General features: G+C 38.1%; 1 protein-coding gene across 1 annotated transcript in view; it reads left to right on the forward strand.

The window, feature by feature from the left end:
• slc25a21 (solute carrier family 25 member 21) overlaps nucleotides 1-24,294 on the forward strand; it is a 130,445-nt gene that overhangs the window by 68,773 nt on the left and 37,378 nt on the right. The window contains exon 3 of the mRNA XM_067367743.1: nucleotides 18,135-18,183. Within this exon, the coding sequence (XP_067223844.1) occupies nucleotides 18,135-18,183 (49 nt within the window). The remainder of the gene's footprint in view (nucleotides 1-18,134; nucleotides 18,184-24,294) is intronic.

The raw sequence follows: 24,294 nt of genomic DNA on the forward strand, positions 1-24,294 counted from the left end.
AAATTAATCGTTTCTACAATGCATCGCGATGCGGACGTGGACTATTATGCATCGATGCAGTAATAGACCATAATCGATTATAGCCTACTGATGACTACTCTCAAGTTAGCGTAAAATGGCGGAGGGAGGTGAAACACAAAAGAGAGTAATAAAAAATGCACCCACTATTTTAACATTTACAGTGTGCGAGTGTGTGTGAGCGTTATTGTAACTTAAGTACACTACTTGACAGTTTCATGCACTTTTAGTATGTATTAGTGTTTATTAGTTCTAAATGCTCCTGTTTTATGCTCTGTTCAGACTTAAGTTTGATGTTTGCTAAATTCAGCAAGTGTACTTTCTTGAAGCAGATCAAATAAAAAGGGAGCTCAGATATCTGAGTGCTTGTATTCATTGACGAAAATGTGCAGTAATATTGAAAACTGAGGATGCAATTGAATCGGTGACATGATAATCGCAATCGAATTGAATCGTGAGACCAGTGACGATTCACACCCCTACTGTTATGTTCACTGTTAATATTATTGCTCTATCATATTTTATCTTTAATTTAATAGCACAGTGAATATTTAGAGGACAAAGACAGCAGTAGATTTATTAGGCTGCATGAATGCAACATACTGTTACACATGCGTTTTCTTTCTTAACTGTTTTCGTTCACTTAAGACATAATCGACAAGGATACTTGCCTATACGGGAATTTAGAAAATTTTGTGGGAATTTGTTCGACATGATGATTTAATAGGCTGTTCACATGCTGTCTGAGAGGCAGCTTTCTGGACAAGCGCTTCGGATGTTTGCACACAGAAAACCATCATGGGATTACTGTACCACCTTCCTGTAATAATGTAGGGAATCACTTGTTATACATAAATCATGTAACCATGTTTTTACTTGCATATACGATTTAGTTTGAATTCAGATCACCCATGTGTGCTGAGTGAACAATCAGCAAACAAAAGCATGCAACAAAAGCATGCTCTTTCTCTCTCTTTACCACCAGAAAACATTAGTAATATGCTCCTCATTTTTACTTTCTGTGCTATTGCCATATCTGACCAAACTACAAGCTTTCCAGCAATGTCTGTGAGAAAGGGATGTTCGCTCGACAAGCTTGTGCCAATCCACTTCATGTTTTGCTTATCAGCTCGCGCACGGCAGATATAAAGTAGGCATGATGCGATGTTCGCTGTTGACTGTGTTACTGGTGTTCAGCCGCAACACAGGTTACATCACTTTCCCACTGCAGCACTTTCTGTTGCTATTTTTTGGTTTCATCAAGGATATATGCAAAGAGCAACTCGTTTTTGCTTCGCTAGCCAGTTAGCTATATTATAGTGCATACTTCTCCAACAAACACCAACAAACTTCTATGTTCATAGACAAACAGTTGTTCATGCCACTACTCAGTCATGTATTTGGCTACAGTAAAGCTTTAATCAGGATAAAACTTTATATTGAAAGCTAACAAACAGCAGTGACAGCATCTAAACACTTTGACACAAATACTAAATGAAATACCATTCTTAAACATCCTTTAAAAGCCGCGATTGCTGTTCATGTGGGTCTGATTCGGGCTCAATTTGATACAGCAATATTATCAAATTGAGCATACAATATAACCGAAGCCCACGTAACCGGTAACAAATGGTAAGGGGCGTGGCATTTCCAGACGCTTCAGCGAATCACAATGGCTCTGGATTACACTGGGCCCACTAACCAATCTGAGCACATTGCGTATGTCGGAGGGAGTGGCTTCATAGAAGCAGGAAGTCAAACGAGCAGTTCATATGACAGTGGAAACAGAGGTGTAGAATAAAGCTAAAATATATGAAAAATTAAAAAAACAAAGCATTAAGACATGTTAAACTGTGCCCCCAAAACACAATTAAACCTAGAAAAAAAAAACACCCCTTTAAGAATAATAACCCACCTTTCAAGCAGTTGCCACCTCTGAATTGGTACTAATTTGAAAGCGAAAGTAATATGCACTTGGCCGTACAGGCATTCTTAATGGTGCGTGTCTACTGGCTTTCTCTGATATATCCATTTTGCTCTCTGTTTGCTCTGCTGTCTGTGTTTCTTTGTCACAAGCACTGTACTGTACCACTGTACACTGCGTGGTGTCAGTTGTTGATATCGGAGCATTTTAATGAGTACGAGTACATGAGCGCAGTATTAGGCACGATACTGGTATCGGTGCATCCCTAGAATACTACATAAATTATCTTGAGCTTGTGTTAACCACAGACCTGATTTCAGGCATTTAACCAAAAACCCATTGACTTCACAACAAACTTTTTGGCTATTCAACCACCAAGACATTGGTGGTTCCCTTATTTGTTTAAAGCTTTTCCAGGGAATGGACTACAACTCCAAATACATCTCTAGTATACTGGTTATCATCAGTTAACACAAGATTTGCATTTAATATCCAGCCTTGCTGCTTTATCTCTTGTATGATTATATGTCGTCCTCATGGTATTTGCATCGTGTTACAATTGTTATCATCTGTGCTGTTGTGAAATTCGACCTCAGGTATTTTCCATCTGCAGGAACATAAATGTGTGATCGTGTAAGGTCGTGTCATTTTAAAAAAACGTTTCGATGACAAATAGGAATGTGATGATACAATTTAAAAAGAAAAATCTAGTTCTGTGTTTAATACATTTTTGAATAATAATAGTAAAAACCTAAACATTTTTACACATTGGATACTGTACACTTATACATTATCCAATAGAATACTTTAGAAGGGTACTGTGGCAGTACCATGTTACTGTGATGGTATCAGATGGTAAAACAATATTACTTTTGATGTTTGCTGTGGTACTAAATGATTTCCATATTCATGTTCCATGGAATTACCAAAAAACCTTTGTGATGTAGCAGCAAATTTTTGTGACAGACTTCCTCAAAAACTCTTACTAACCATGGATTGAATAGATGCAGGACAATAATGTAATTTCTCTATGAAGAAATGTTTCAGAACTGCAAAAAATTTCTAGACCTGTACAGTAGCACACTGATAAAACCTGTCCAATGAAGGGGAGTGAATATGTTTGACAAGTGACTCGTAACATATTTGTTTTTCATCCCCTCAAGTCTTTTCTTAACACTTTCATTCTTCCTCCTACTTTCACCCAAGGTTACAATATTTGCACATAGTGGATTTCTCCATTTTGTTCTGTTTTTTTTTTTTTTTTTTTAAGCTATAAGAAGAAACTTTATGAATATAGTCATGACTTAGGGCCGTACGCATAATAAAAATACTAATTTCATCATTAAATCCCATAAATTTTGTTAGGCAAATTTATTAAGTTCTTCTACAACATATAGTCCATGGCATGCAAACTAAGGTTAATAGTTACTGTGAAATGCACACTAGAAACATGTAGGAGTTAAACCATCCATTTTTATTACATGCTTTACAGAGACGGTTCTGTGCATACCTCGGATTTGGGGTCACGGTTTGGTACGATTTTGGTACAATAGGAAAAATGGTCACACTTTAGTTTAGGTTCCAGTCCTCACTATTAATTATTAACTATGACTTTTGCCTCAATAAACCCCTACTTACTGCTTATTAACCCTTAAATGCATGACTGTTTCGCCAATCATTCTTACATATTCGGGTCTTTATCGACCCGGATCTATATCTAACACAGAAGGATCTCTCGTGATAATACAAAACTCCTTTGATATTAGAGTAACAATTACAGAAGAATAAAATAAATCATATTTTGTTACCTTTTGGAGCTTGAAAGGGCTCCGTTTGAGCAGATGTTTATTGCCATCATCACTGTCCTCATCAGAGCTCATTTCCCAGTAAATTCAGCAAATAATGGGCTAGTTTTATGGTTGAGGCCACGAATATGAGCCCAATCGCGATCTCAAACATATTCTCAGAACTATATAATTTTCAACATCTTTAAAATCAATATTTCGATCGCTAACACCTTCACCAGATCCATCCAGTAACAGTTAAAGTCATATTTTATTGCGTCCAGTACTTGCTCTGCAGTAAATCGCTGAGCCATTTCATGTTTCTCTTATTATTTCGTTTTCTGTCTAAATGAGTCGTCACTTCAGCATTGTGTATCAGACATTTCCACCTTGTGGAATAAAGGTGAATTGCACTTATTCTGTCATCTAAGATTCAATTATTGTTGAGCAGAAAAAATATATGTACACTCATACACACCTCGGGTCGTTTGCGACCCTATACAATTTTTACAAAAAATGAATACAAAAATAGGCATTCTTTTTTCTTGTTATATTCTTTATAATGAATTGATTGAGGAATACCAAGAAGGTTGATGTCTAACTTTAAAAAATGAATGAGGAGGAGGGTACTGAATGATGTCCCGGGTCACTAAAGACCCGAGGTATGCATTTAAGGGTTAATAGTTAGTAAGGTAGCTAAATTTAGGTATTGGGTAGGATTAAGGTATGTAGAATATGGTCATGCAGAAGGCATTAATAAGTGCTTTATAAGTACTAATAAACAGACAGTATCCTAATAATATGCATGTTAATAAGCAGCTGGAATTGGAACCCTAAACTAAAATATTACTGGACAAAAGAACAAATCAACAATGCTAGGTTTCTTTTATTTTATTTTGAACAGATAGTTCGCACTAAGCAGTAAACAGAATGCACTCTCGCATAGGTCTAAAATAAAAGTTGTGCATTAGGAGTGCTTCACTTAAACTGTATATAAACATTCAAAGCTTAAGCCCAACCCTCCTATACGTAACTGTTTCACGCACAGTGGAGAGCACAAGCCTTTCAAAGTATTCTCCTTTGTCCATGAGCACAGAAAGACACATTGGACTTGCGCACAAAGTCTAGTGGACTTTGTTTTTAAGCGCTCAAGCCATTTGCGCCTTCTGAATTGGAGCGTGTCTCGCCTGTGACTCGCTGAATTCGTTGTTTGACTGTATGCACCGAACTGTGATGTCCGTACCGTATGCTTCGGGACGAATACATATACCGCTACTCCCCTGCTATGTGCACATGAGAATTATGATAAAAAATCATTAGAATCATAAGTCAGGTTTGACTAAATGTGTAGATACTTGTATGCATCTTGGCACAGACAGATAGTAGCGAACTTCTTATCGCCATAGCTCACACTTCACCTAGTTCTTGTATTTTCCCCTCGGTGAGCCAGCAGTGGAATCTGATACCGGTGTGAGGTCTCAAACCTCTGATGGCTAATCAGATGTTCATTGTTAGTCAGAATGACAAATGGTGCAGTGCGGTCGTGCCGCCTGTATGTTTAGCATTCCTGTGTCTGTGTGTTTTGAGAAGCCGTATTCACGAGGTTTAGTGTGGAGGTGTCACCGATGATGAGGGTGTGCTCGATTAGCTACTGGTGGAAGCGGGAACGCGGCCAAACCTCGTCGCTCTGGACCGATGTGAAAAGGAATGCCTGATACGCAACTCCCAGATAACCAACCTCTATAGAACACTCAAAAGCCATCTCAGGAAAAAGTTCAGAGGTGTCCTAATTTTGTTGTCATTGAGAGATTTATGCCAGACAAAGAAATATTTACTAATTCTCTGGTAAAAAATTGTTTTTGAGAAGTGTCATGAATGGCAATATGTCGAAACCAGCACTTCTATTTCACGTATGGTTGCACAGCTAGACTTTTTCAGCATGTCATGCCAGGCAGTTCACATTGATTGATATGTCAACAAGAAGGATTAGCATTTGCGAAATTATTTAGACATGTAAAAGAACTATAATACAAGTAATTGGGTGTGTTTTATCCCAGTACCTCTAAGTATGAGCCAAGAGCATTTTCTGCCTGGTTTGAAGTAACTCAAGTGTGACTGTAACCCATGAAGAGCCAATGCCAGCAGCTGTCTTAGTCAACTAACACTGATAATAGTTATGGTGCTGGTAGTTAGCTTCGGTTACAACCGCAACTTTAGAGATCCCACCTTCACGACACTGTACTTCTAGTGAACGCCCCCTTCCCTCACACTCTAACCTTTTCTTATAGGCTTTTAGGGAAAATCTGCTCACTCTGTCACTGTCTTTGAATGATTGATGACACCTGTGCATGTTGAGCAATCATTTACTGTCACTGCGCTATTTTCCTTTTTCACTTTTGCGTGGGAGCAAGAGTTGGGTACTTGCCTGAGCCAAGACCAACTGCAAGATAGCGATCTCAACTGTGGTGATGTATGGTCTTCTATCAGGGAAGATATCAGACTATTATGAATGTATGCTGAAAAGCAGTTGCCTGGAGTCCATGTGTTCTCGCCTCTGTGGAGACTTTTCTATTAGCATTGCCCAGTTAGGCAACAAAATATCAATGCTCGAGGTAACTCGTAATACAATGGGGCTAATGTATTCGGAGGTGTGTGCTAGGGTGACGCTGGCCATCTACTCATCCAGATGTGTAGTTTATCTAGACTTTTTATTATTATTTCTTTTTAAATATTTTTGCTGTTTTTAGCTGCTTTCATTTGTGTACTTCAGCTGTTTAAATTTTAAACAGTAAATTCTTCTTGGAAAAGTTAATAATTTCTTTAAATATTTTCCCTTTAAAGCACCAACCCTACAGCCATACACCTTCAGGTATTGTTTTGGATGATACTTATATATAGTTAAGCTGCTAACAGTGATTGTCATTTAATTGCCTAAATTATTACATTATTTGCTAACGGCATTCTTTAAATTGTAATGTTGACATGCATCCTCTGTAAAGCTGCTTTGAAATGATATGTATCGTGAAAAGCGTTATACAAATAAATGTGAATTGAATATCAACATAAATCCTCATCATTTTTTGGTGCAAATACATTGCAGTAACTTTTTCATTGAACGACATTATCATTGAAGACCAGCAATAATAATTTTCATTTTGATTACATATTAATGGCAATGTATACATGTCAACATCAGACATGCCCCTTTGCCAGCTGTGATGCTGGTTACTGGTTTAAACTTGGCCCAGGTTTGTAAAAGATTTTTGGGTCAGCACACCTTAATAGCTTCAACAACTGATTGCCAATTAAGTTTAGAATGCAATGAACCAATTAGATCCCAGTTTAGGTCAGATAGCTGCTAATGCTGGATATTTTGAGGAATCGAAAATTTAAGTTTTTTTCTATGTATAAACTGTTTTCATAATAAAATAAATTAGTTTGCGTTGTCCCTTATAAGTGCAAAATTATCACAAATGAAAAAGGATTCATGCCAATATTGTCCAAAACCCCACTTTTCTAGGCCGTTTTATATATATATATATATATATTACATTTTAAAATATATTCAAATAGAAAATAATTAAATAAAATCGTATTAAAATAATATGGTAAGAAATACCAGTTTGCAAAATCAAACAGCATAATGAGCTGTTTTCTACAGCTAAAAATAACTGGCAGCAAATGGCACCAGAAGCCAGACACATTAAATTTACAAATGGCCACGCCCACTCTGAAAATAAGGTGAATATGCCTAATTCGGTCATGAAACTCTGATGGGTCCTTAACACAAACTGATGATATTCACAGTGTTAACTTCTTGGCACAAGCTGATTGGTTCATGTTGCATCTGCAGCCAATGAGCTTGCTGCTCACAACATTTAAATGGATTTTTAGCATTTACCATAGCAGTTTGCAGCAGTTTCCTCCGAAACCCTCCACCTTCCCCAGCTCCACCTGTATAGATCTGCTTTGGGAAATTACATACATTCTAAAAAAAATAATGTGTTGGCTCAAAAAAAATATTAACGCAACAGTTTGCATTAAGGTGCAGTTCCTCCTGCGCCATTCTTTTCTTGTCACCCTTTAAGAGTGATGGTGGGACTGTTTCAGCACTGCCTTCCTTCTCAGTCCTCTGACTTGATAAACCAATAGGAAGTATGAGATCTGTCTGAACCCCTGACTCCAGTGTTCCCTGTTCCCGGTGGGTTGCAAGCCGTTGCTCACATCTTTGAGTGAATTTACATTCAACCAATAAGCTACATTGAGTTAGAGGAACTTAATAATTTGTAGAATAAACACAAATTTTTAACTTGATTATTCCAAAAAGTTCAATCACTGCAACTACCAGAGTTGTAGCCCTGGAACCAAATAATCTTATCTATTTCATTTCAACAGCTATCATAGCACATGCTAACATAACTTATTTAACATGTGTATTTAATGAACAGGTAGAGTCAATGTAGTGTTTACCTTCATGTATCTACTCTTCAGCACAATTGTAACCACAAAACTCTTTTAAATGTCAAACATAACAGCATTAAACAATAACAGGTCTTTCCATTCACTAAAAACAAATAAATTAATACTTAATTTCAACATTTATTCTCCTTATCCAGTCCTATGTAAAGCATGCTGGGAACTGGAAATCCACTGCCTAATTTCTGAAGTTATCAAGATAATATCATTGTTACTACAACCATTTTTTTTCTTTCTTTTTTTTTTCTTTTTAAATGGCAATTAATGCAGAAATTACTGAAGATTTTAAGTTGATTTTAAGCAACATTATTAAGTTAAGTCATTATTAAGTTGTGGTAACAAGTCTCCTGAATTACATTTTAGAGTGCTGTTTTTCAGCATACATACCCACAGCAGTGTATCAGCATATGTATTGGCAGTAGTTAGTTCCTGTACTTACTCTGCAGCAGCAATAAAAAACAGCAGATCTATTCCACCAAGACCAAATGCATTAACATTGTCATATCCGCTTCCATGCTAAAAACCTTCCGAGAGTCATTATAGATATATACAGGGTTCCCACGGGTCCTTGAAATCCTTGAAAGTTTGTGAATCTGAAAAAAAATAAAATAAAAAAATTCAAGTCCCTGGAAAGTTTTTGAAATGAAACATACATGGATACAGGTCCTTGAAAGTGCTTGAATTTATTTTGTGCAAGAAGTTTTCTAGAAAAAATGCCATATTATTCCCTGATTTACGTTAGTTACACGCATTTACGTGTTACCTTAAGTGTTTCCCTCGTGAGGTACTTTGTGAAACTACTACGACCTCAACGTTTCACAGATGTAAACCCATGAGGTAAGAAAAACTTAAAAGCATATTCATATATCTTAAAACCTCTGGTTCCATAAGCTCTTTTCAATAAAATCCATGCAAAAGTTAATATCAGATCATTTTAGAATTCAGTATGGCATGTACCGAATATTCTTCAGTTTTATGCAAAACAGAAATATGACAAATAGAATATCAGATCTGTCTTATGGCCAAAAATAAATGCAAAAAAAAAAGAAGCTTTTTTGCATAGCTGTGTTAGACACATGAAAACTGTAACAGTGTATCTTACAAGGTAACACAATGTAACCTTGCTCTCACTTGAAATGTATCCCCACATTAAGTCCTTGAATTTGAAGGTATTGGACCTGGAAAGTCCTTGAAATATTTTATATATATATATATATATATATATATATATATATATATATATATATATATATATATATATATATATATATATATATATATATATATATATATATATATATATATATATATAATATTCTCTGTATATACCATATATCTCACATTTCCTTCTGACTGAGAATATTACACACCTAGCTCGAGTGACCATACAGGAAAAACATTTGGGAAAACCTTACGTCAAACTTTCCATGTATGAAAAAGTTCATCATGAAACAGGCATATTATTAAAAAAGATAATGTCACCAATGATAAACTCACAAACATGCATTGGTTTCATTGTTACAGAGTGTAATTTGAGAATGCATCTTGAGGGCAATCGCCTCTCCTTGTCAATCTGTTGCAGTGCACGTGTGTCAGTTCTCTCGCGTGTAACTGCGGGTAGACGCCACAGTTGACAGAAACTGTCAGTGCTATTGTGAATCAGAGACAAAAGACACGCCAAATAATGGAACTCAGTGATATGTCACTCACTAAGGTGGAACTAAGCCTAAAACACCAACCAGATGGCAGGTCAATTTCTGCCTGAACTAAATGACAAAATTACATAAGAGTTCAGAGAGAGGCTTTCTGTTTCTCTACTTTCTCCACTCTACACTTGATCAAACAGTAGCATGTGCTGACAACCACAGAAATCCCATAGTGCAACTCAACATTTGGATGGGAAAGCCTGCAGAGAGTTTTGGATCAGTAGGGAGCAGGTTCTTGATCATGTTTGATTATGCTCTTCTTGATGGATTACCAGTAACATAGACGCTGTTGTCGGCAGCTGCTCGTATTGATTCTGTGGTTGCATTTAAAGGTTGTCATTTGCATTGCTATTTTAAATAGATACCGGAGCTGATATTTTCTTTATCAGGAAGTACTGTGAAAAAAGCTAATTTTTTCCATCCAATTGAATTCAGTAAATATTACTCAATCATGATGCTATGCCTGGCTTAGGATCTGATAAGGTGACTAATCATATTCCTCCCATCTGCATAGTGACTTTAATCTTTACACTCTCATCATAAGAGTTTGTTCTTTTGTATTCAGCTGTCAAGGAAAACATGCAAATAGTGACGCATGCCCTCCTCCACCACCACACATAGCGAAGCTGTCTTATTCTGTTCTTATACCCCAGTGAAAATTATTTTGTTGGGTAAACTACATTATTGAACCTTACAATGAAGTAGAAACCGCTGAGTTGAGCTTTATCCAATAGGACTGGGTATACCAGTTTTATTTTTAGTATTATTTATACACTATTTTAGTATGAATTTGGTTTTTATTTTTATATTTTCTGTTTTCAATTTATTTTAAGTTTAGGTTTTAGTAGTTTTGTTATGTATTTGTCATTTTTATTTCAGTTTAAGCTTTGGTAACTTTAGTACTTATAACTTATTTTATTTCAGTTATTTTTTCATTTAATATTTGTTTTTTATATTAGCGTTATTTAAATTAATGAAAACAATTTTTAATAGTTTTAGTTAAATCTTATCGCTCACTGGTTTGAGATGCATTCCAGTCAAAACTGAACAAGCCTAAATGCATCTGGTGTGAAAGCATTTTATAGGCTAAATAACGTTATAGACGGATATGACAGCACTAATGCATCACGCATCGCCGCAGATGAGCAACTTAATATCTCTTCAGCTAGCCGACGCGCAAACTGCCACAAATGAAACTGAAAGTCAGTCATATTTATTAAAGGGAATGAGACTAAATGAATCTTACCAGTGCTGTTGCTGCACTCTCTCTTAATGCAGTCTTTGGTTATGAAATTAGATTTTAATTTAAAAAATAATAATTTTTTAAAATTAGCTGATGATCAATAAAATGCAGCTCATATTTGTTGCTTCTTTTTTTATTGCAGTCTTTTAAACAATAAGCATACAAGGGCAATAATATATTAATTACATCAAATCAAATGTTGTGGGGAAAGCAGCAAGAAATTCACGTCTATAAACAAGTATAAGTTATTAATTATTAAAAAAAATAGATATAAAGCTTTAAAATAATTTACATTTTTTTTTCGCTTTATTTTTTGTTTCTTTTAATGTGTACAAGTAGTGACCTATTTCTATTTTAAAATGAGTACAATCAGTTTTTTTCCCCTCCCCATTTACATTTGTGGATAAAGAATTTTCCATATATAATGAGTAAATTCACAATATACCAAATTTTAAAGTCAACGGTATTATCATAAAAAAAAAAAATCAAACAAGTTGTAATTCAATGTTAGTACTATTTTTCACAAAAAAGCCAGATCACACCAAAAAAGTTTTGTATGAATACAATCATAAAATAAATGGACAATACTCTCAATTCCCTCTTTACAATAAAACACATTTCAGGTCAGTGTCTTTACAAAACTTTACAATTACCTGTTTTACAGGATAAATACGATGTATAATCTTAAATGATACCTCCCTAATTTTATTGGTGATACAAAAGCGTCTGGAGATTTTAAAGTCCACGTGAACCGTAATTTGCAAAAAAAAATTTCTTCAGAGTTTTACTGTAGCGCTCCTCCTCTCCATATCTCGCTCATAGCAGATGAACGGTTGCAGAGGAGTGGTTTACGCGTTTTCAACCCAAGCCGTCAAACTGACGTTATCAGAGAAGGAACGCCATTCCAGACCGGAAGTAACTTTTCAGATTTTGATTAAAGATTACCGCGAAAAACAATTTTTTTCTGTGTTTTAACTTGTGCACGGATTAATTGTTTACCACCAGACTAGTAATATGCACTAACAAAGTAGATAAGGTCAATTTTGAGTCCATGTGTACTTCAAAGGTCTTTTTCCAGTTGACATGTTAGAATTGTGATCTCTAAAATCCAATTGCTAAAGGAACAGTGGAAATTTGGCACATTGTTCTGAGATAATTATTATTACATTTTTTGTCTTATAAATATATACCTAAGATCTAAGTTTGGTTTTCGTCTATATTATTTTGTAGTAAATTTATAAGTTCTGAGGGAATGGCATTGATTACCATCATAAACTCATTGACGGGTATATAAAATGAAAATTTTCCTAACATTATGAATAAGTAAATGACCATTACTATTCAAAAGTTGTGAAGCCAACACAATATTTTCCCCAGCCAATTAACTAAAAATATATTTGTTGCTTTCGGTGACGTGAACGCCATTAAATCTGCATATAGCGCGTATATAGTGCATAGATCGGATTTATATCCGTTTTGCAGAGACACATTTATGTGGCCTAGTGTAAATATAATCGGTTTGATAAATCAGATAGCTATCAGATCAGAGAAAATGCATGAAGTGACCAAGTATAAACAGGCCCATTATGCTTTTTATCTCATTAGATTAAATTCAGTCAGCAAACTTTGGTAAAATTGGATCTTTTGACTATAGATTCAGCGGTTTGTGAAACAAAACAATTCAATATAAAAATGTGTTTTCTTGCCATTTTTTTGCATTATGTTCTTTTTTTTTTATCTCATTCGATTAAATTAGGACAGCAAACTTTGGTAAAATATGGGTATTTTGACCATACTATCAATTTAGTGGTGCAGGAAACACTGGCAAAGAGTAAAAAAAAAAATGATCTTGGGATTTTAAAAGCTCGATATCTAGATCAAATTAAGTTTTTATATGAATCGGCTATTACCCAGCCCTATTGTCCAGAGTACAAAAAATGATCTTGTTCCGATCAAGGGTTCCCATCCACAAAGCCAGGGACAAATGTGTTATGGGTGGATAATCTCTCCTCTGGGTCCAATGAGTAAGCTACCATACTGGGCCCCCTGACGACAGCCCTGTTCCCATCATGGACCCCATTTCTCCCGATAATTTCTTGGCCAACAACATCACCATTATATAATTTCTTCATATAGTGGCTTTCTCGTTACAAGAGCACAGCTTGCATCCACTTAAACCTTTTTAATTACTTACTAGTGTTGTGTAGAGAAAGTCTTGCTTTCCCTTTCAGTCTCTCCATCTCTTGCCCCCCCTCTCATCGCCTTTTTCCTGCTCACTTAAATCCACCCATATGGAACATGCCAACGATGGATGTGGTTTATTCTTTGGCCCTCTCACCTTGTTTGTGCATTTTACCCTCTTTGGAAGCTCTTAGACGATAACTCTTGAGTGTTGTTGCTTAACTAGGGTTTTCTTTTCTTTTCCGCCAAACATGGAGTTCATTAGACTCAAATGAGTGACAGGCTTTCTCAACTACTCACTGCTTCCTACCTTTGATCCTCTACGAGCCCCTCTTGTACAGTCCAGAGCAGCAACAGGGTTCACACGGATTCAGGCTTCCTCCACGTTTACCTCAACAGCGACCGTGGTTTTGTCAAAGAAGCATGTGTTTTTGGATCAAAAAAACTTTTGTTGGTCCTGAAACAACATTCCTGTCAAAGAAACAGTCCTGCAGGGTTCCCGAAAATCTGATTTTAATGGCATATTCTGGGTTCAGTACAAATTACAGTTTGTTTGTTTTTTAATTGCTTTGGTGCAATTTTCACATGCAATTGGTAAATTGTCAAAACTCTTAGTACTAATATCACAACAGATCACTTTTTTCAGACATTTCAGCATGATTTCAATTGTGTTAGTACAATACACAAAATCACAAAGTATCCTTTTCACTTTGCAAAATAAGTGTTTAATCTATATAAATGTTTCATTCAAAGTAACTGCCTTTCATAATGCTATTACTATCAAACTTTTGATTTGCATCTCTTCTTGTTCAGTTTAATACATTTGTCTGTTATTTAATCCAGCTGATCTTAATGGTTAATCAATTAATCATTTGGATAGTACTTAATTTTTATTTTACATTATAAATGATTTATCTTAGATTCTAACCATGTTCAAAGTGTGTGTGTGGTCATGGTATTCCCTAAATTATGGGGACCAAATGCCCCCACAAGAATAGTAATACCAGTAAATTCTGACCTTGTAGGGACATTTTTTTGGGTCCTCATGAGGAAAAAGGCCTATAAATCATACAGAATTATGTTTTTTGAAAATCTAAAATATCAGAAAGTTTTCTGTGATGTATAGGTTAGGGGTAGGGGATAAAATTTACAGTTAATGTACAGTAAAAAAAAAAACATTACGTCTATGGAATGTCCCCATAAAACATGGAAACAGTCAATGACTTTATAACATCAGATTGATCAGTTATACATCAGAAGAAGAGAGACAGATAGCCTCAAATGCAGCATTTTACATTACAGTATGTGTTCTATATGACACTGTAAACTGATTACCATGGTAGAGACTGCCTCATTACTGTAACTCACCCTTCATCTGTACAGATCAACTACAGTATAGATTCAGTCATATGGTACAGTTAGAACATTTACTGTATTGGCAGCAAACTCCATCCTAAATAGTTTTCGAAATTAGAATTAGTGTGTCCCAAATCGTAGTATGTTCCAAATCGTAGTATGTTGAAATGAGTATTCCAAAGATATCGGATGATCTAATTTTTCCTGTTAGAAATCGAAGTGTGGATCCGTGCACACTCTAACAGCTAATATTGCCCACAACCCATTGTGCATTGGACACAGATTCCATTAGAACTACAAACACAAATAAAAAGTGTTTAAAAACTACAAACATGGCGGATGTGCAACAGTTAAGTAGAGCGGTTAAGATAAAGGGGTTTGAGTGATTAATAATCAGTATGTAATCTGACGAAAAGACATTTATTAAATGTTATTCATATTTAATCTGCAACAGCACTCCGAACTTTTATAACAATGCGTTTGGTCATTAACTTTTAAAGGCATCATTACGCAAACATAAGGGAGAGTTCTCCACATGAAAGACCCATGACTGGCAGATCAACGTGCGACTACATTTCTCTCCGAAATGGTAGGAAATAAAATGTAATTGAATATAAAGGGATTTTAACTGTGACAAGATGATTGACAGGGTAGTTTAAACGGTTACAGGTCGCATGTAACTAAGCGACAGAGCGTCCGTTAAAAGGAAGTAGTATGTCCCAAAGCATGTATACTCTTCTGCTACACACTCAAAAGTATGTACTTTTTCTTTGCAAAAACAGTACATACTTTTAGGGTATAATTTGGTGAATTGGGATGCAACAAGTGTTCTCATTTTTATTTATTTATTTTTTGTCGTTTTAGTTGTTTTGCTGTCTTGGCAACAAAGTTAAGTGCTTTTTTAAAGAAAAATGTAAAGAATTGTTCAACGTCAGAAAATAAGCAATTTTTTCCCCTCTCTAAAATCTTTGATTGTGTATAATGTTTGCGGATTGACCCCATTCACTTCCATTGTAAGTGCCTCACTTTAAGCCAGATTTTTTCTTTCTTTTTTTTTAAGAGAAAAGAAAGGACAAATGGAAATTAATTTGGGGTAATATTATGCCATAAGTGCTGTTATTTGAGCTTAACTTGTATTGAACCCTGCAAATATACTTGTCTTCCTATTTTTTCATTAGTTGGGGTTTGAATTGAATTGGCCACACCCAACATAAATTGAATTGGAATTACAGGAAGTAGGAGACATTCAACAGTGAATGGCATTCTGGAAAATGAAATGTTATTTTATCTTGGTCTGAAAGGCCTAAAATCTTAAATTTCTTTTCTTTTTTGCTTTCAAATATGGCTTTGTCCTTCCTATTCTAGTTTGTTTTTTTTAATTCCAATTTGAAGTCCAGTATTGCTTTCTGTTTCCCACCACAAATTAATTTCAAATTCAGGAACTGAACTCAAATGTAATATGCATGCTCAATTCAATTCTGAACAATAAACTACCTATAAAATCTGAGGTAAATAATAGCTTGATAACAATGTTGTTACACTGAAATGAAAATGTTTATCAAGTATTGCAGAATTTTAAAAAGACACATCCCTTAACATGACTTTACCACTCCACCTCAGCGTCAAGCACAGATGAGTCTATTCCTCCAGCTGTCTCGCTGCTGAGATGACTCTCCCAGGCCTCCTTCTCTTTTATTTCCTCAGGATGGATAGAGTGCTGAAATGGAAAACATGTGTCTCCTGAGTGCATAACATTATTTTCCCCTGTGATGCCCTGGCAGCCGTGATTAATTAATGATAAACGTTACTGTGTTATAATGCCTTGGGCGACAGGGAGACCATGACATACCTAATTTGCCTCCTTTCTCCTCATTTTCGTTTGACTGATGCATCTTCCACAAACTCATATCAGACCTGAAATGAATCACACCACCTCAGCTTGTCCAGCTGTTAGGATTTGTTTATGAATATGCCACATTATCTGTTCAAAAGACTCCAAAAAGACAACATAAACATGTCTGTATCGCTTTTGAATGTATCTTTTGCTAAGTCATAGTGGCGGACTGCAATTCCTCTTTGGAATTTCTCTTGATTATTACTTTCCTGGAAAATCCCCAAGGAGGCAATGTCTTGTTTATGGACAATACTTTTAATGGAAGAAATTAGAATAGGACCATATTTCTTAACAGCTGTGTACACATAGAGGAATCTGTGAGGGAAACCATTAAAGTAAACGCCCGAACAGAGCTGAGAATTGCAATGCAGATGCATAATTGTGCCTCTAAGATCTCGCTGCGACAAATTGCACTCGTCTAACACCCCCTCAATGTTTGTTTACAGCTACCGTGAACAAAAAAAACATGTTCTATGAACTGTTTAGCGCAAAACAGGTACTGAATCTTGCTGTTAACTATTTACATAACTTGTAGCCCAACACAGATACGGTTTCAGCCGTTATTCACTGTCTCTGTTAAATGGAACCCAATCTGTGTGGTAACAACATGCAAAGTATTCGCCATGTTTTGCAGTGTAAAATCTCCATTATTCAGCATATTAAACACCCCTCACCCTTTCTGTCATGGCTCAAGTGCATATGAACTGGAATCCTGGCATTAGGAAGGCCATTACGGCAGCCTCTCTGTGGGCCGGTCCAGATAAAATAGGATTCGAAAATACTTTGGGATTTTACGTCCATCAGCACGTTGGAACCGAATAAAATGGATGATGGTAATGACTTGCAGGCCAGGCGAGCGCAACGTCCCACATCTATGCATGGAGGCCATTTTGTTGCCAGATCCCTTACCGCACGCTTGTCAGTTGCAGTGGAGTGGCAAGGAGGCAAAAACAAGATCAGAGTGACGAAGGTGGCTGCTGGCCAAGCGGCTCCTGTCGGATGTGAGTTTAGGGGACTGTTGCATAGGGATTTTTGAGGGGAAAATCCTCCGTCTACCGAAATCAGACACACAAAAACCACACACATGCACACAGACAGATGGTGAATGGAATCACACAAATGTCTGTGACTTTTTATTTGTATTTACAAATATATGGGTCATGGTGTATAATACATCACCGTTTTAACGTGGTGAAATATTTGTGGATTAGGTCAAACGTTTCAGTCTCAAGAGAATTTGTACTTGGCAGGATTCTGGAGTGTTTGAAATGAAGCTGTGTTTGGGATGATTATGCAGTTAAAAATTCACTGTACAATGCAATAAGGCTTGAATGGTCATGAATGAAATCGGATTATACTGAAATACTTAAAAAGCTCAGTGAAATATGATGAGAAATAGTGAAAGAGAAGGAAAGAAAGCTTGGCATTTGGTAATGACAGCTTAATGGCCTGTGAGCGAATAATAACATGTTCAGTTGTGCTCATGTCTCGTTTTAATGACTGATTTATGACGGGCAGTGTTATAATTACTTATGATTTTTGTTCTCTATAGGTCTTGTGGAGATTTGTTTGATGCACCCATTGGATGTTGTGAAGACCAGGTAAAAAACTAATTCTTCACTTAATTCTCTCCCATTCCTTTCTGTTCTTAGGAATTTTCTTCATTTTGTGGCAGTAGCGTAATATTTCTGTGGGAAATGAAATGCGTCCTTTACTCATACTTTTTTTTAATGTTCTCAAATTGCTCACATACTTACCTCATTATTTCACTTAATTATATCCCTTGTTTTGATGCCTGTGGCTCTGAAAGTGAAGAAATATACACTGCTCAAAAACATTAAAGGAACACTTTTTAATCAGAGAATAGCATCAAGTCAGTTAAACTCCTGGGATATTGATCCGGTCAGTTAAGTAGCAGAGGGGGTTGTTAATCAGTTTCAGCTGCTTTGGTGTTAATGAAATTAACAACAGATGCACTAGATCGGCAACAATGAGACAATCCCCAAAACAGCAATGGTTTTACAGGTGGAGTACATTGACATTTTTCCCTACTCATCTTTTCTGACTGTTTTTCACTAGTTTTGCATTTGGCTAGGGTCAGTGTCACTACTGACGATGCCTGGACCTTACAGAGGTTGCACAGGCAGCTCAACTCCTCCAGGATGGCACATCAATACGTGCCATTGCCAGAAGGTTTGCTGTGTCTCCCAGCACAGTCTCAAGAGCATGGAGGAGATTCCAGGAGACAGGCAGTTACTCTATTAAAGCTGAACGGGGTCTTAGAAGGTCCTTAACCGATCAGCAGGACCGGTATCTGCTCCTTTTTGCAAGGAGGAACAGGATGAGCACTGCCAGAACCCTACAAAATGACCTCCAGCAGGCCACTGGTGTGAATTGTCTCTGACCAAACAATCAGAAACAGACTTCATGAGGGTGGCCTGAGGGCCAGATGTCCTCTAGTGGGCCCTGTGCTCACTGCCTGACACTGTGGAGCTCGAATGGCATTTGCCGTTGAACACCAGAATTGGCTCGTTCGCCACTGGTGCTCTGTGCTTTTCACAGATGAGAGCAGGTTCACCCTGAGCATGTGACGTGAAAGGGTCTGGAGAAGCCGCGGAGAATGTTATGCTGCCTGTAACATTGTTCAGCATGACCGGTTTGTTGTTGGGTCAGTAATGGTCTGGGGAGGCATATCCATGGAGGGACGCACAGACCTCTACAGGCTAGACAATGGCACCCTGACTGCCATTAGGTATCGGGATGAAATCCTTGGACCCATTGTCAGACCCTACGCTGGTGCAGTGTGTCCTAGGTTCCTCCTGGTGCACGACAATACCCGGCCTCATGTGGCGAGAGTATGCAGTATGCAGGCAGTTCCTGAAGGATGAAGGAATTGATATCATTGAATGCCCCCCACACTCACCTGACCTAAATCCAATAGAACACCTCTGGGACATTATGTTTCGGTCCATCCAACGCCACCAGGTTGCACCTCAGACTGTCCAGGAGTTCAGTGATGCCCTGGTCCAGATCTGGGAGGAAAAACCCCAGGACACCATCCGTCATCTCATTAGGAGCATGCCCCGACGTTGTCAGGCATGCATACAAGCGTGTGGGGGCCATACAAACTACCGAGTACCATTTTGAGTTGCTGCAATGAAATTCCTAACACATTACCCAGTCCATATCAGTATAGATATCCAGCATGACATTTTTCACCATTGAGATCTGATGTGTTTTCAAAGAGCAGTGTATGTGAATACCAATTTGAGTTGCATTAACAAAACGGCACTGAACGGTGTTCGTTTCCGTTAACGGCTCTTGCACGTTTATTCTACTAAATACTCTAGTTGCTGATATCACCTTGTAAACAAAAATCTATGGGCCTATAGACTGAACACCATTTTCACAAATTCTTGTTTTTGTAGTTTACACAAAGATGATAATGTTTTCTTTTCAAAAACGTGCACTTTGAAACCTGCTTTCAAAAGTTTGTTTTCAGGGCACCAAAACGCCGTTGTCGAGTAAATCAATGGCCAAAACGCATAAAGTTTTCAGTTTTAATTGAAAATTTGTCATTCCTTACTGGTTGTTCATGTCACAATGTTATGCGTTCTGTTATTTTATTGTATTTTATGAAAATAAATTAATGAATGTTTTGTTTTAGTATTGTTGTTTACTCTTTAGTTATGACCAGTTATTGTATTGTATTTATGCACTAATAACAATAATGCAAATAAATTAACTATGAAAAGACATCAAAAATCACTCTATTTTAGAATTGGTTTGAATTTACTTATTATAGAAATTATATTAGATGGCAACTTCATCGCATTTTTTTTCTTATTTATTATAAGAATCGTTCATGGGTATGGAATCATTTTTTTGTTCCTAATACCAATCAATTCTGAATCTTTGGGCAGCAGTACCTCTTTCCCTCAGTCATGCAAGAAAAAAAAGGAATGTTGAAGAGAGGAAAAGAGCAAATGAATCAGGGCCCTCACACTAGAGTCGCTCAGTATGGAGTAAACAGGTTGTGGGCCGGTACTAAACCTTTACAGCTTCTGGGTGCCCTGCCAAGACCTCTGGCTCTGTGACTAACACCCCTGACACATACACTATGAAGTTTCACATTTTCCGCAACCGTTTTCTGGTAAATAAACTTTTTGAGATGATAATTACATATTTGTGCTTTAAAGAGGAAGTCTGTCAAGGTGACTTGTTTGTGCTTCTTTGTGTCTATTTGCATGTGTTTGTTTTTAGCTGTGTCTGTGTGTACACTTGTATGAAGCGACATTCGATACTCTAGAGTCCTGTAGAGTGATTTAGGATCTAGTGCTGCTAGTAGAAGGTTTATTACAGGTAAGGCCACAGTTAGGCCGCTCTCTCCTCACACAGGGTCAGGGTTAAAAGTGCACTCTCTATTTTCTTTGTAATGCTCTTCCTCAAGAAGTGATAAAAGCCCTGTGTAAAGAGTGCCAGTTTTATTTATTTGTTTTCTGTGGGTTTTTCTGTTAGTGTGAGTGCAAACAGTCAACTGCAGAACGTATGTCAGTGTGGCTCGCATATGTGCCCTGATTTTTCATAGGCTCAGATTGAGAGGATCGGCCAATCAGACAACTGCTCAATTTCTGTTCATCTAAATTATATAACCCATAATGCAATACCATAACCCTAAATGGGTCTATAAAGCTTTGAAGCTTGAAAGTTTACATACTGGTACATGGATGGACAGACAGATTGACAGAACAATAGATAGAGAATCTGTGGTGCGTTTCCCAAAGATAACTACGGTGCAAGCTCCGTCATTACCAATGGAGTTCAGTGGAACTTGCGAATATAGTTGGCTAACAATGCTTTTAGAAACACTCCCCTGTCTGCCTCACTGCCTGCCTGCCTGTCTCTCTTTTTGTCTGTCTGCCTGTCTGTCTCTCTGTCTGTCTGTCTGTCTGCCTCTGTGTCTGTCTCTCTGTCTGTCTGTCTGCCTCTGTGTCTGTCTGTCTGTCTCTCTGTCTGCCTCTTTGTCTGTCTGTCTGCCTCTCTGTCTGTCTGTCTGTCTGTCTGCCTCTGTGTCTGTCTCTCTGTCTGTCTGTCTGCCTCTGTCTGTCTGTCTGTCTCTCTGTCTGCCTCTTTGTCTGTCTGTCTGCCTCTCTGTCTGTCTGTCTCTTTGTCTGTCTGTTTGTCTGTCTGCCTCTTTGTCTGTCTGTTTGTCTGTCTTTCTCTCTCTCTGTCTGTCTGTTTGTCTGTCTTTCTCTCTCTTTGTCTGTCTGCCTCTCTGTCTGTCTGTCTGTCTCTCTGTTTGCCTTTTTGTCTGTCTGTCTGTCTGCCTCTTTGTCTGTCTGTCTGTCTGTCTGCCTCTCTCTGTCTGCCTCTTTGTCTGTCTGTCTGCCTCTCTGTCTGTCTGCCTCTCTGTCTGTCTCTCTGTTTGCCTCTCTGTCTGCCTCTTTGTCTGTCTGTCTGCCTCTCTGTCTGTCTGTCTGTCTGCCTCTCTGTCTGTCTGCCTCTTTGTCTGTCTGTCTGTCTGCCTCTTTGTCTGTCTGCCTCTTTGTCTGTCTGTCTGTCTGCCTCTCTGTCTGTCTGCCTCTTTGTCTGTCTGTCTGTCTGCCTCTTTGTCTGTCTGCCTCTTTGTCTGTCTGTCTGTCTGTCTGCCTCTCTGTCTGTTTCTCTGTCTGCCTCTCTGTCTGTCTGTCTGTCTTTCTCTCTCTTTGTCTGTCTGCCTCTCTGTCTGTCTGTCTGTCTGTCTCTCTGTTTGCCTCTTTGTCTGTCTGTCTGTCTGCCTTTCTGTCTGTCTGTCTCTCTGTTTGCCTCTTTGTCTGTCTGTCTGTCTGTCTGTCTTCCTCTCTGTCTGTCTGTCTGCCTTTCTGTCTGTTTGTCTGTCTGTCTCCCTGTCTGTCTGTCTGCATACCTCTTTGTCTGTCTGTCTGTCTGCCTCTGTCTCTTTCTGTCTGCCTCTCTGTCTGTCTGTCTCTCTGTTTGCCTCTTTGTCTTCCTCTCTGTCTGTCTGCCTCTGTGTCTGTCTCTCTGTCTGTCTGTCTGCCTCTGTCTGTCTGTCTGTCTCTCTGTCTGCCTCTTTGTCTGTCTGTCTGCCTCTCTGTCTGTCTGCCTCTGTGTCTGTCTCTCTGTCTGTCTGTCTGCCTCTGTCTGTCTGTCTGTCTGCCTCTTTGTCTGTCTGTCTGCCTCTCTGTCTGTCTGTCTCTTTGTCTGTCTGTCTGTCTGTCTGCCTCTTTGTCTGTCTGTCTGCCTCTCTGTCTGTCTGTTTGTCTGTCTTTCTCTCTCTTTGTCTGTCTGCCTCTCTGTCTGTCTGTCTGTCTCTCTGTTTGCCTTTTTGTCTGTCTGTCTGTCTGCCTCTTTGTCTGTCTGTCTGTCTGCCTCTCTCTGTCTGCCTCTTTGTCTGTCTGTCTGTCTGCCTCTCTCTCTGTTTGCCTCTCTGTCTGCCTCTTTGTCTGTCTGTCTGCCTCTCTGTCTGTCTGTCTGTCTGCCTCTCTGTCTGTCTGCCTCTTTGTCTGTCTGTCTGTCTGCCTCTTTGTCTGTCTGCCTCTTTGTCTGTCTGTCTGTCTGCCTCTCTGTCTGTTTCTCTGTCTGCCTCTCTGTCTGTCTGTCTGTCTTTCTCTCTCTTTGTCTGTCTGCCTCTCTGTCTGTCTGTCTGTCTGTCTCTCTGTTTGCCTCTTTGTCTGTCTGTCTGCCTTTCTGTCTTTCTGTCTCTCTGTTTGCCTCTTTGTCTGTCTGTCTGTCTTCCTCTCTGTCTGTCTGTCTGCCTTTCTGTCTGTTTGTCTGTCTGTCTCCCTGTCTGTCTGTCTGCATACCTCTTTGTCTGTCTGTCTGTCTGCCTCTGTCTCTTTCTGTCTGCCTCTCTGTCTGTCTGTCTCTCTGTTTGCCTCTTTGTCTTCCTCTCTGTCTGTCTGTCTGCCTTTCTGTCTGTTTGTCTGTCTGTCTGCATACCTCTGTCTGTCTGTCTGTCTGCCTCTGTCTCTTTCTGTCTGCCTCTCTGTCTGTCTGTCTCTCTGTTTGCCTCTTTGTCTTCCTCTCTGTCTGTCTGTCTGTCTGCCTTTCTGTCTGTTTGTCTGTCTGTCTGCATACCTCTGTCTGTCTGTCTGTCTGCCTCTGTCTCTCTCTTTCTGTCTGCCTCTCTGTCTGTCTGTTTGTCTGCCTCTGTCTCTCTCTTTCTGTCTGCCTCTCTGTCTGTCTGTCTGTCTCTCTGTCTGCCTCTCTGTCTGTCTGTATTTCTGTCTGTCTGCCTCTCTTTCAGTCTATCTGCCGCTCTTCCTACCTGTCTGTCTGCCTCTTTGTCTGTCTGCCTCTGCCTGCCTGTCTATCAAAGAGATTCAAAGATTCAAAAATAGCTTTATTGGCATGGAGAAAGGAATCCTTACATTGCCAAAGCATTAATAACAGTCAATAAAAATAAATAAATAAATAAAATAATAATAATGAAGAAAGAAAAAATCTAGAAATAAAATAGCAATAAAAAAATGCAATAAAAATGTTCAATCTTATAATATTTATAGATGTGTCTCTAGGCATTTAGTGAGTGTGTTGGTAGTTCTGTCCCGCTGGAGGCTCTTTCGTCGTGACACGACCTCACGTACCTGGCAGCCAGGTTTGAGCTTGCTGGGCTTTCTCCTAGCAGGTATGGGAGTTTGTCCATATTTGATCTCTGATGAAAGTCTTTGTGGTGGGTTGTGAAATGGTGATAGAAAGCGTCCCTAATGTGT

The sequence above is a fragment of the Chanodichthys erythropterus genome, chromosome 18, assembly GCF_024489055.1.
Source record: "Chanodichthys erythropterus isolate Z2021 chromosome 18, ASM2448905v1, whole genome shotgun sequence".
NCBI lineage: Eukaryota > Metazoa > Chordata > Actinopteri > Cypriniformes > Xenocyprididae > Chanodichthys > Chanodichthys erythropterus.